This window comes from Pimephales promelas, chromosome 16 (genome assembly GCF_988280905.1).
Source record: "Pimephales promelas chromosome 16, fPimPro1.hap1.1, whole genome shotgun sequence".
Lineage (NCBI taxonomy): Eukaryota > Metazoa > Chordata > Actinopteri > Cypriniformes > Leuciscidae > Pimephales > Pimephales promelas.
In genome coordinates, this window is record NC_142784.1 from 31,330,719 (window position 1) to 31,343,631 (window position 12,913).

Sequence of the window (12,913 nt, forward strand, 5' to 3'; positions counted from 1 at the left end):
TTTTTTTGTTGCCACTGCCACACCTACCAAAATTATTAGTGATTTAAAGGGTGGTTGGTTGATTACGATTTTTTTAAGGATGCTCAAAGATATTTGCTTTTAAAGAAATCGCTTTTTAAAGGAGTAGTTCACTTTGAAAAAATAGTTTCCAGCATGTTGTGCGATGCTTTCGCTGTGTGTGGCCGCCGGTAGTGAATGCTCGCTTGAGATCGAGCACGCAGACGAGCACGAGCGCTCTTGTTGCATTCGGTTGCATTCTGAAACATCACCGCTAGAGGCCGCTAAAAATGCATAGTGCACCTTTAAATTACAGAAAAATTAAGAGTAGTCAGTTACTTTACTTTATTAAGGGGGAAGTCATTAATTTGAGATTAATAAGTAATGAATTACACACAACATTGATTAAAATATTACATTGAGCATTACATGAATTATTATATTATTTACATGCATATTATTTTTAGATAGTTATATGTAATTATGAATATATATAGGCTAACATTTGTATAAATATAACAAAGTATACATTTAATATATTATAATACAAGAACAACAAAACTAATTTTGTATTTGTTCTGAAAAATTGTAGCACTATTATTTTAATAAACAATTTTACTTTAAATTACCATTATGCATGATATGGACTATAGTTTAATAGTGAACTTGTCTAACTATTGTATATCAGTGTTAAATCAAACATAAATACAACTACAAAAGCGACAAAACAAGTATTTAGTGTACTTTATTAAATAAAGTACAAATGTTGTAAAAAGTTGTCTGAGATTAGGAAAAGACAAAGTGAACCAGTTTAAGTACCTTATTTAATAAAATATAACTCGAAGAAGGAAAATGCATTAATAATATGGCAAATACATTGACACGATTAAGAACAAAAAATGAATGATCTCAGTTAAACTTAAGTCATCTCAGCATTTAAGTTGCACACATTTTGTGAGAATTTTTGCATTAGACACACACATTTTAAAACCATGTATAAAATCTTATAAAATGTTCCCCAAGAATATAAAGAAAACAGAAATCCAATACAAAGACAAAGTAAAAATTAGGGTAAAAAGACACTTGGGTACCGAACACACTGTCCAGGACAAAAGTTAAACCATGCGTTTGTGTGTGTGTGTGCATCACTGATGAGACATACAGGAAGAAACCCCTATGATCTCCGGGTTCAAGGTTTGTTGATCTGGCCAGCAAACAGGATGGTTCCTGAGAGGGGAACAGGATCAGATTCCACAGTCATTTTAATATTACACATTCATAACTATTAAAACAGATATGAGTGTGTGTGTGTACCTGTAGAATTATGTCTGATAAGAAACAGGAATGGTCTGTCCACAGCTATCCATGGAGGAGAAGATCGGGCGTGCAAGATTGCAGCTGAGATGAGAGAGAACACGTTCAATCATGACCATTGGTGAAGGGTGATTGACTTTAAAAGCATTGATGTGACTTACTTGTGGCAGCAGAGGCTTTGGTTCCATCCTCATTGACCTCTATCTTGGCTTTCTGAAGCGCTTTGGACACGTAAACAAACTCCGAACCTGTTACATTCACAAATATAAAGACTTAATCATCAAATCTTTTGATGCTGCACACCAATAAACATTCATACATGTTATTTATATCAGTTAGTAGTATTCGTAATCATACAAAATAATCTGTTTTCAGCTTATAGAGCAGAACTGCTGCATCCTGACTCCATCCATCCACCATCATCATCATGTCATTTCATCAGACGGCCACACTGTGGCAACATAACACCTTCAGACGGGAACTTCTACTTCATATTCATCTTCTTTTATACTCTTTTTCTCTGTACTTCAGTGTGTATTCATATATGTTCCTCTCATTTTCCCACAGATTCTCTTGGTCATTTCTGAGATTTTCCAGCTTGATACTTTAAACGTTGTATGAAAGTCCATTTCCAACACACACATCATGCTTTGGTAAATTATAATTATAACATGTAAATTATGACAGAAATATAAGACACTAAGCGATAATTATGAGAATAAAAGCCATGACAATAAGTCAAAATTATGTTGTAAAAAGTCATTACAAAATTTAGAAATTACGACACAAAAGCTGTAATTATAAGAATAAAAGCCAAAACTTTCTGACAGTCAAGATTATGAAAAAAAGTTGTTATTATAAGACACTATGTGATAATTATGATAATAAAAAGCCCAAAATTATGACAAAAGCCATAATTATGACAAAAACCCATAATTATGACAAAAAATGTGTTATTATAAGATACTATGTGATAATTATGATGCTACAAAAAGCCCAAAATTATGACAAAAGCTATAACTATGACAAAAAGTTGTTATTATAAGATACTAAGTGATGATTATGATAATAAAAAGCCCATAATTACGACAAAAAGTCAAAATTATGGGGAAAAGTTGTAACTATGATATATTACTATAAGTCAAAATGATGATATAAAAGTCATAATTATGACAAAAAGTTGAAAGATACTAAGGGATAATTATGATAATAAAAGCCAAAAATTATGACAAAAGTTGACATTATGAGATAAAAAGTCATAACTATGAGACTCTAGGTCATAATTATGAACTAAAAAAATGAAAATTATGGAAAATTAAACATTAAAATTCACAATAATGACAAAGTCAACACTTCTGATGTAAATAGTGACTATAATATACTAAGTTATAACTATGATGTAGAAAAAAGTTGAATTTGACAAATCAAAAGAAAATACCCTGGAATACAATTATGAGAATAAAAGATCAAATTTAGGTCAAAAAGTCAATTTTATGACATAAAAAGTCATAACTATGAGATATTAAGTCATGAGATAGTTAAAAAGTTTAACTATGTCATATGAATGACTCTCATCTCATACTTTTCAACTATTTCTGATGACTATGTTTAAGATTTATCAAAGGATTACTTTTGTTTTCTTATGTGGCACAAATTATCTTCCATAACACTGAATTTCTGCCCTCGTTAAAATACTTCAGCTTTTCTAAACACCAAAAATCAAGGTTTAAGAACAGAAAGGGCTCACAATGCTGTCAGAAGAACATTCGGTCATCATTTACTCATCTATGGTCCCAAAGCTGTATGACTTTCTATTGTCCATACAATGATATTTCACAGTGCCTGTTAAGCTCCAAAAATAGCTTTTATGGTCATTTTAGACAGACATGTTTTTGTACGAGGAAAAAAAAAAAATCTCCTTTTGTGTTCCATTGAAAATATAACGTGTGTGTGCGTGTGTTTTTCTTTTCTGGGTGAACTATGACTTTTGGCTTTTCTTTAATTCACTGCTGGCAGGAATTAAGGTTAAAGTGTGTGGTTTCAAAGCATGAATGATGGTAATAAAGCAAAGGCTTTGAGGAGGATGGTCTGTTTGGCGCTGGGATAGTGACTCATTTTCACACATCACTGAGAGACGTGATTCATGCGGCTCAAGTTCGCAGTCAACAACCAACGATATCATTAGTTCAAGCACAAACATATGCACACAAGATGAACTGATGAACTGACAGCTGTCACTCACTCAGGTGTCTGAAATCAGCTTTGCTCTGACTGAAGATGTTTTTGATTCCCATCGCTGTAAGAGGAGCCTCCAAATCCAGCTCTTCCTCGGCTGTGAATCTGCTCGAAGAAGAGGAGACAGACAGACAGACGCTGTTAGTGGTGCTTGTCTTGGCAAATAATGAGTTCACAAACTGTCAGATTCACTACAGGTCATACTAGTATTGGTATTGTGGGTTATGTACCCACAATAAATTATGTTAAGTTTTTATTTTGTTAACTAAAACTAAAAATTGTACTAATCAGTTTCTGTAATTGAAATAAACTACTAAATAAATAAACTAAATCATGAGATAAAAAGCCAAAAGTTACAATGACATAAAAAGTACAAAATAAGATACAAAAGTCATTTTTCACAAAGTCAAAATGATAAGAAAAGTCAATATTATACCATAAAAGGTCAAAATTATGACATGCTATAAAAATCTGAGGTAAAAAGTCAAAATTATGACATTTACTGTCAAAAATATGAGAAAGTCAAAATTATGACATTTACTGTCAAAAATATGAGAAAGTCAAAATGATGACATATACTGTCAAAAATATGAGATAAAAAGTCAAAATGATGACAGTGTAAAAATGTGAGATAAAAAGTCAAAATGATGACATATACTGTCAAAAATATGAGATAAAAAGTCAAAATGATGACATACTGTAAAAATGTGAGATAAAAGGTCAAAATGATGACAGTGTAAAAATATGAGATAAAAAGTCAAAATGATGACATAGTGTAAAAATGTGAGATAAAAAGTCAAAATTATGATACTGTCAAAAATATGAGATAAAAAGTCAAAATGATGACATAGTATAAAAATGTGAGATAAAAAGTTAAAATTATGATACTGTCAAAAATATGAGATAAAAAGTCAAAATGATGACATACTGTAAAAATGTGAGATAAAAGGTCAAAATGATGACATATACCGTCAAAAATATGAGATAAAAAGTCAAAATGATGACATACTGTTAAAACGTGAGATAAAAAGTCAAAATTATGACATACTGTCAAAATATGAGATAAAAAGTCAAAATGATGACATACTGTAAAAATGTGAGATAAAAAGTCAAAATTATGACATATACTATCAAAAATGAGATAAAAGTAAAAAATTATGACACTGTAAAAATCTGAGATAAAAAGTAAAAATGATGACATATACTGTAAAAATCTGAGATAAAAAGTCAAAATTATGATATATATTGTCAAAAATATGAGATAAAATTTGAAAATTATGACACTGTAAAAATATGAGAAAAAGTCAAAATTATGACACTGTAAAAACACACAAAAAATGTTTGCTCACCCTCAAACTTTAACATGCTATATAAAAATATCTGTGGGGTATTTTGAGCTAAAACCTCACATACACACTCTGGGGACATTAGACATGTAAAGGGCATTATACCACCCCTTTAAAGGATTAGGGTAACGACGGGTGTCTCACTTCGGCATCAGGAAACGCATCCTCCTCGGGGCCAGCTGTTTGGTCCAGCTCTGGACAGTCGCCGTGGAGATGTGAGGTAAGATGGCCGACAGGGGCGTGGCCTCTTCTGACGGCAACGCAATGAACATGCTCATGCTATTACCATGATACGGCAGCTCGATCACTGTGTACTTCAAACCTTCTGGAGTGCTGGCTTGACCTGCCGAGAAAACAAGAACAAAGAAACGGGTCAGGCTTTAAGCTGCACACTCGGTTTCTCAACTATTAAAGAGGACCTAATATGCTTTTTTTCATGTTCATCTTTCTTTAGTGTGTGATGTTGTTGCCTGAGCATGAAAAATCTCCACAAAGAGTTATTCTCTAGATCAGTGTCAGTGTTTCTGAACTCCCTGAAACGCCTCCATTCTAGTCTTGAGTTTCTTCCGGGAACGAACATGTCACAATATTCCTCATTTAAATAATTAACATGGATGATAAAGGGGCGGAGCCTGTTGAGTTAGTTAGTAGTGTGTTGAAACTGGTGGTTATGGGGCGGGACATTTCCCAAACACAACACACTGAACCAGCCGACCAATCAGAGCACAGTGTGCTTTTCAGAAGGAGGGGCTTCACAGATACAGAGCGTTACTGACAGACTGGGAAGAGAGGAGCTGCAACAATGAAAGCTTGTTTCCAACACAGAATAAAACATTTTAAAAGATAAAAAAAGAGATAAGACTCGCAATTGTGAGTTTAACAGCTCACAATTCGGACTTTATTTCTCAGAATTGCGAGATATAAAAAGTCACAATTGTGTGTAAAAGCCCTTGCACACTAAATCCAATCTTTTTCGTATTCGTCATTCGGCGGCTCTGAATTGTCAAAACACCATCAAAATACTTGGTACGGATGTGAAATACGCAGAAAATAGAATAATTATATTGTGAGAAAATCGCCATTGCAACTTTATATCACACAATTCTAACTTTATATCCATTATATCTTTATATTTGTAAACTCATCACACAATAAGAGAAAAAAAGTCAGAGTTCTGAGATAAAAAGTCGCAATTACCTTTTTTATTCGGTGGCGGAAAAACAAGCTTCCATATGCAACAATGGAGAATATGGGGAAAATAATGTGTGTTTTATTAACATTCAAGCATGAAAACCTGTTCTTGTAAAGCCCATAAACAAAGCCAGGACTTGTATAATATGGCCTCTTTAAAATATTAGTCTTATGAACCAAAATTTCGGTATATAAAAAAACAAAATCTGACACATGGGTGTATGGATCAGATCACAGTCACCTCGGTGAACTTTATAAGTGCAGTCTATAAAACACTTAATTCTGCTTGTGAAGGGCTAATATCAAAGCTAGTAAAAAGTTTATAGGTGTTTTCATGGATTAAATCCTTCTGCTGATGGCCAGACAGTCTTGGCTTTTACATTAAAACTCAATTAATTCACATTTTGCACCATTTTATTCCCATCTCCTGGGTTATACTCCAGTGTTCCCAGATATTTAAAAAGGAGCCACGTTTTTATTGCATCGCCGTCTCTGGAAAAGAGTTCGACAAGTAGCCAGACAAAGGATTGAATCATGTGGCAGGAAAATATTTCACTTCTGTGTGTGTGTGTGTGTGTGTGTTTAATAGCTGATGCAACCTGTGAGAAAATCCCAGCATCTCACCGAAGCTGAAGACGGAGAGCTGGGACATCATGGGCACTTTGTATGACTTTCCGTCTCCTGCAGTAAAGCTTCTGGGTTTGGTGTTCTGGGCTTGGAAACGGGACTTCCACAAGCCTTTGAAGAAAATGGAGTTGACAGCCACCAAACGAGTCAGAACCGGATCGAACATATCCGCCTGGACAAGATTGGGAATATGACCTGACGAAAAAAAAAGGGCATGTTATAGTATATCAGAATATTACAAATTAATTGGGCACACAAATAAAGTACTAAATATGGCATGGAAAGTTATTTTTCAACAAATGGTTGAAAACGGACAACATCAGGAGGTCTAACTAACTAAATATTATATCAACTGTTTTCTATTTTATGTTCATTTTGTCTAAAAATTGAAATTTTTGCAAAAACAATTTTGTTTAAAACAATGATTTGTGTGATTGATATAAATAAACAAAGAGTTTTTTATTTGAAAAAAATTTGGTTTTCAGTTTTTGATAAACAATTAATTTTCAATAATTCAGCTAATATTTTCCTTGTCATTTTTGTTATACGAGTTATTCTTAAGGTTAATAATAAAATATAAAAAATAATTAATAAATAAATAAAGTTTGGGTATTGGAATCAAATGGAAAAAATGAATGGGAACTCATTTTTTAGCCTATTAATGAATATATACATGTATTAAAAAATATTATATATATATTTAATACATTATTTATAATATTTTATGTATATATATATATATATTAACATTGAACAATAAAAGCTCTAATCTTAGGGCTTAGACCTTATTTAGGGATAAATATCACATTTCGAGAGAAGTTGCATTGAAAAATCCTTTTTCAGTAATCCAGGATAGAGGTCAGGGTGTCAGATCCAGGGGTCAGAGGTCAACGTGAGGTGTACCTTTAGTGCTGTTCTTCACCCATTCATTAATGGTTTCTGCAGCCTTCTCTGGGTCGCTGTACTTAATGGTTTGACTGTGGCACAGGAAGTTCTCCCTGTTGGCTGTCAGGAAGTCTTCTTTCATGCTGAAGCCCTCATTGGGGAACAGCGCGTTGGCGATTGTCACAATATCAGCGTTGGATTTGGTCGTTAGGGCCTTATGCAACTTCCGCAACATCTTATATGGACCTAAGAGCAAAACAAACACACGAAATGAATTTATATTTCAATTACAGGGTTGAAATGGCTTTTTTCAATCACCCATTTTGAAAAGGCAAAAATCAATTGAACATTTATGATACTCCACCTGCTACTTTTTTTGAGGCCTCCAAAAGGGCATCTGTGGCACTGAATTACACACTAAGAGCCAGAACTACTAAACTGTTCAAATTAGCATGAAGCCACAATCTAATGAAGCGCATATGGGAGTGGAAACTGGTGCGGGCGATCTAATGACAATGCAGCACAAAAATCATGATTTTTGGTTACAAACAGAGATCACAATTCTAATGATATTAATTAATTCAGTCTGTTTAAAAAAAATTTAATAAATTGGAATGATTTTTTTTATTTTGTTTGAAATTAATGATTCAATGAATAAAAACTTGAATCATCGTTTTTGAACGAATCTCTTGAATGAATGATTCAATGACTCACTCATAAAGACTTGAATCAGCTTTTTGAATGAATCTCTTGAATGAATGAATCAATGACTCACTCATAAAAACTTGAATCAGCGTTTTTGAACGAATCTCTTGAATGAATGATTCAATGACTCACTCAAGACTTGAATCAGCGTTTCTGAACAAATCTCTTGAATGAATGATTCAATGACTCACTCAAGACTTGAATCAGCGTTTCTGAACAAATCTCTTGAATGAATGATTCAATGACGAATACAGTCACTCTTCTCCACCTACTGGTGTAACGATGTAATGATATAATATTTAATGATATATATTTGAAGCGTCACGTTACTTTCAAAAGCTGATTTACTCTGTTCGATCGCTACCGTAGACATCAATGTTTATGTACAAACTATAAACTTTTCTCTCAGTACTTCTATAATCTGAATGATTGTAAGACAGAGATAATAATACTGTGTGGTTGAAAAGACTCTTTGTGAAGCCGTTTCATATCAACATATGATAACCGCTCTCTCCGATAAGAACGCAGATGTAAATGTTCCGGTATGATTTTGTTAAAGGTTTAATAGACAAATCCTTGTAATTTAGGAATAAGATCGTGTGGGTGTTTAAATCTAGATCGTTATCTTTTAACGATAAATCATGCAGGTCTACACTGCACAAATTCGTGTCAGATGCAAAATCAGGTTAGACAAGCTTTTTTCTTTTTTAGAGCGGTTAATAATGGTGCAAACACCAGTAATTTGACAAGCGCACACCTTAATAAATCTTGTTGCATGATTTATTTAAATACTCTCCTCCCATAAACGTAGTTGTTTGAGAGGGAAACTGCTAATGAATGATTACTATTAATAGTGCAGCTCTATAATGCACACATTCAATGTTATGTTGATGTAAAAAAAGCAGTTAAGACGAGCTTTTTTAGGGCGGTAAGTAATAGAGCAAATCATGTTGCATGATTCATTTAAATACTCTCCTTCCATAAATGTAGTGTTTGACAGGGAAACTCCTGCAAATCCATATGCATTTTTATCCCTCGTTTCTAACAGCTTTAGTAAATCCTGATTGCAGTTTCTTAAATGGATAGTTCACTTTGAAATGAATTTTTGGTATGTTTTAGCTTCCCCCAAGGGCATCCAAGATGTTTCCACAGTATTTTCAATTTTGATATTTTTCGGTCAAACCGTTGTTGTCTGTCAGTCATATAATGGAGGTCTATGGTCACCACCTCAAAGAGCATGCACAGAGAAGTCCAAATTAAACATGATTTAAATGTAAGTATACATTGATGGCCTAAGACACGAAACGAGCGGTTTGTGTGAGAAAACGAACTGTATTTATATCATTTTTACCTCTTGTAACCACAGCCACGTCCAAGTGATCTAGAGGGCGTGGGCGCTTTGTGGCTGTGCTTACAAAAGGTAAAAACGATATAAATACTGTTCGTTTTCTCACACAAACCGCTCGTTTCATGTCTTAGGCCATCAATGTGTACTTACATTTAAAAAGTCATTAAATCATGTTTAATTTGGACTTCTCTGCGCATGCTCTTTGAGGTGGTGACCATAGACCTCCATTATATGACTGACAGACAAGAACGGTTTGACCTAAAAATATAAAAATTGAAAATACTGCGGAAACAAAGACACCTACATCTTGGATGCCCTTGAGGTAAGCTAAAACATATCAAAAATTCATTTCAAACTGAACTTTCCCTTTAATGCTGAAGGAATGCAAATGAAAGCCGAGCAAACACACACACACACCCGTCCTCTTGTATTTGAGGCCGGTGACTATCTGTCGGCGAGTGTCCCCGTGGGCCCCCGGGAGCAGCATGCCCAGGACAGAGGCCACGCCGTGAGGGGACATGACCACGTTCTCCAGGGGTTTGTCCTGGACCACACGCAGGAACAGCTGCAGGCCCAGATCAGAGCCTCGTTCTCCGTAAGACGGGGACGCAGACACACTCAGAGAACACACCGCCAGCAGCACGCACAGGTGCAGGTACACACACATTGTGAGGGACACACCTGAAGGAGAGAGAGAGAGACGGGGGGATGATAAAGTAAAACTACATTTTTATTCTATTTGCAATTAGTTGTTAATGGATTACAAACAAAAGATGTGCTTGAAAGATGGAACTGAATGGCATATTTACTTTTGTTGACGGACGGACGGATGGACTACAACAAACACAAACCACAACTCAAATACCAGCTTCTGTCTGAGATCTCTGATTTCACTCGATCTAATCAGTAATCTCCAGAGCAGAACGATTTTCCGGGACACAGACCTGTTTTTTTTTTTTTTGCATAAGCGTTTCTTGAATAAAGGACGGACGGCTCCGAGCAAGACAATTTTCCACAATCCTCCGGTCTCTTGGATCTGTGCTGCACACACACTCCTGAGCTATTCTATTTCCCGTCACACAGGCCTGCGGCTCAGGAATTTATTTGATTAAGGATAGTGTGTGTGTGTGTGTGAGTGAGAGAGAGAGTAAGCTTGAGTGAGTGTGTGAGTGTGAGTATGTGAACGTGACTGCTTGAAATTGACTTCATATTACATCGTTACATCATAACTCTACTGACATATTTTGCCAACAGACTGTTGTGATAAACAATTTATTAGTGCATTTCACAACTATGAGTCTACGGTACAACTATCAATCATTTTAAATGTTATAACTGTTTTACTGTGGATTAAAAAACATTTTAAACACACAATCCTTCATAGATCTTCAATAAATAACTTATTTAGTTAAAACAGTATCTCATCTCATCTAATATTAATCTTAGTCTGGCAAAAACACATCTAATGTTGCTGTACATAAACAGAGTCTAGTTTGACCAACTAACAGTTAACCAACAGGTCACTGTCTTACATTTTAGATTGTAAACCAACCAATCACCAGTTTTAAAGGACAAAATCAGACGACTAACTTGTAAGACTAGTCTAAGCAACTGTACTTTTGTCCTGATGTTAGTCCACATTCTGATTTGGTCTTGTAACAGTTTAACTGATCTGATCAGGGGCCAAATTGGATGAGCAGTTGGGTTAGTTAGGGGTAATCAGTTACTAAACTATACCAATTTACATTTGATATATTTTAACTTACTAATGAAAGTTATGGATAGTCTTAAAGAAAACTGGCAAGCCTAGTCTTAGATGTTTTAAATGCAACCGGCCCCTGGTCTGTCTGATATCTATTTAATGTCAGGTATTAGTCTTGAACGGTGGTTTCTGTATATTGCACAAGTAAAGCGTTATTTTACGACGACCGCAGGACACTTTTTATAGCCGCTTCAGCAAGTGTGTTTAATTATAGGCTTTAAAACCCAGTCTGGGCACAAATAGGGGCGGGGGTCTGCAACTCAAAGTCAACAACTCCAAATAACATGCCTCTGTATGTTTGTAGTTTCCTATATTAAAAAAAAAACATCTAACAAACATCCAGGAATTAAAGCAGCTGTTAGGCTACTAATGCATGATTTAAGTAGGCTGTAAAACAAACTGTGTATGAAGATGCGATATTTATATAAAAATGCTTCACTAACCTGGACAAGCACGTCTATTCGTTAGATACGAAGGGTAAAGAGCGCGTGTCTTCCGCGAGCGTCCGTGTGTTTCTCCTCGCGCTCGCTAAAGCGCCTCCGTTTATTTCTTTCGGTCCTCAGCGTCGAACTCCGCCTTCTCATACATACGAACACTGCGACATTCTGAATATTAATTAGGGAACCCTGACGTGTGTGGTTGACGTAAACACGCACAACCAACGACTGTCGAACGTTCTGTTACCCAATTAATATTCATGAGTCAAACAGTCGCTGTTGTAGAATTTGAAGAGACACAAAAAACCCTTCAGCGAATCTTTGATTAAATTCCCCTCGATGTAAACAGGAAATTACATCAACGCGGAAGAATAGGATAATTAGTGCGGAGATTAATTATATGCTTTCACAAAACAGTAACACATCAGCATCATTCAGGACACAACTGTTGCGCAAATGGTTTACCAAACAAACGGAAGTGACTAACGGAAGGGACTATATAAGTTTTATGATACAGTGTTTTACACACACAAGTATTTATTTAGGTTTGATATTAACTAGTTTTTATCTCCTTCCTATTACCCCCAATCCCTTTTTCAAGCAAAAACACACCAAACAAAATCAACAAATAAAGTAACTTGTTTAAGTTACCATGATAGTATTTAAACACCATGGTAAATGAGTATGGTTTATTTTACCACAGGTTTTTTTGGACATGGTAATACCATACGATGCTATAGTACAATGCATTGGAGTACATTGACAAATTAATATATGTATGTTATGTTGTATAACGTTACATAATATGTTTTTGCTGAAACGGCGATGATCGCAATTCGCAATTTTGACTATATAACTCGTAATTCTGACTTTTTTTATTTTCAAAATTGATAGATGAGATATAAAATCGAAATTGTGAGGGGAAAAAAATTAAATGTATTCGCTTCCATAGTATCTATTGCCAATTCCTATAGGAAGCTTGTTTCCTCTTATAATTTTTACATTTTACAAGTATTTATTTAGGTTTGATATTAACTAGTGTTTTTACCTCCTCCCCATTCCAACA

The 12,913-nt window shown here is 34.7% G+C and overlaps 1 protein-coding gene across 1 annotated transcript; it reads right to left on the minus strand.

Annotated features, from left to right (window-relative positions):
- Window positions 1–802: 802 nt before the first annotated feature.
- Window positions 803–11,993, minus strand: serpine2 (serpin peptidase inhibitor, clade E (nexin, plasminogen activator inhibitor type 1), member 2). The gene is made up of 9 exons (XM_089121531.1): window positions 11,854–11,993; window positions 10,066–10,329; window positions 7,614–7,841; window positions 6,708–6,905; window positions 5,037–5,235; window positions 3,554–3,651; window positions 1,473–1,559; window positions 1,312–1,395; window positions 803–1,224 (listed from the first exon to the last, which is right to left on the minus strand). Exons 2-9 carry the CDS (start codon window positions 10,313–10,315, stop codon window positions 1,187–1,189), a joined length of 1,182 nt encoding a protein of 393 aa, XP_088977657.1. The 5' UTR covers window positions 10,316–10,329; window positions 11,854–11,993; the 3' UTR covers window positions 803–1,186.
- Window positions 11,994–12,913: the final 920 nt, after the last annotated feature.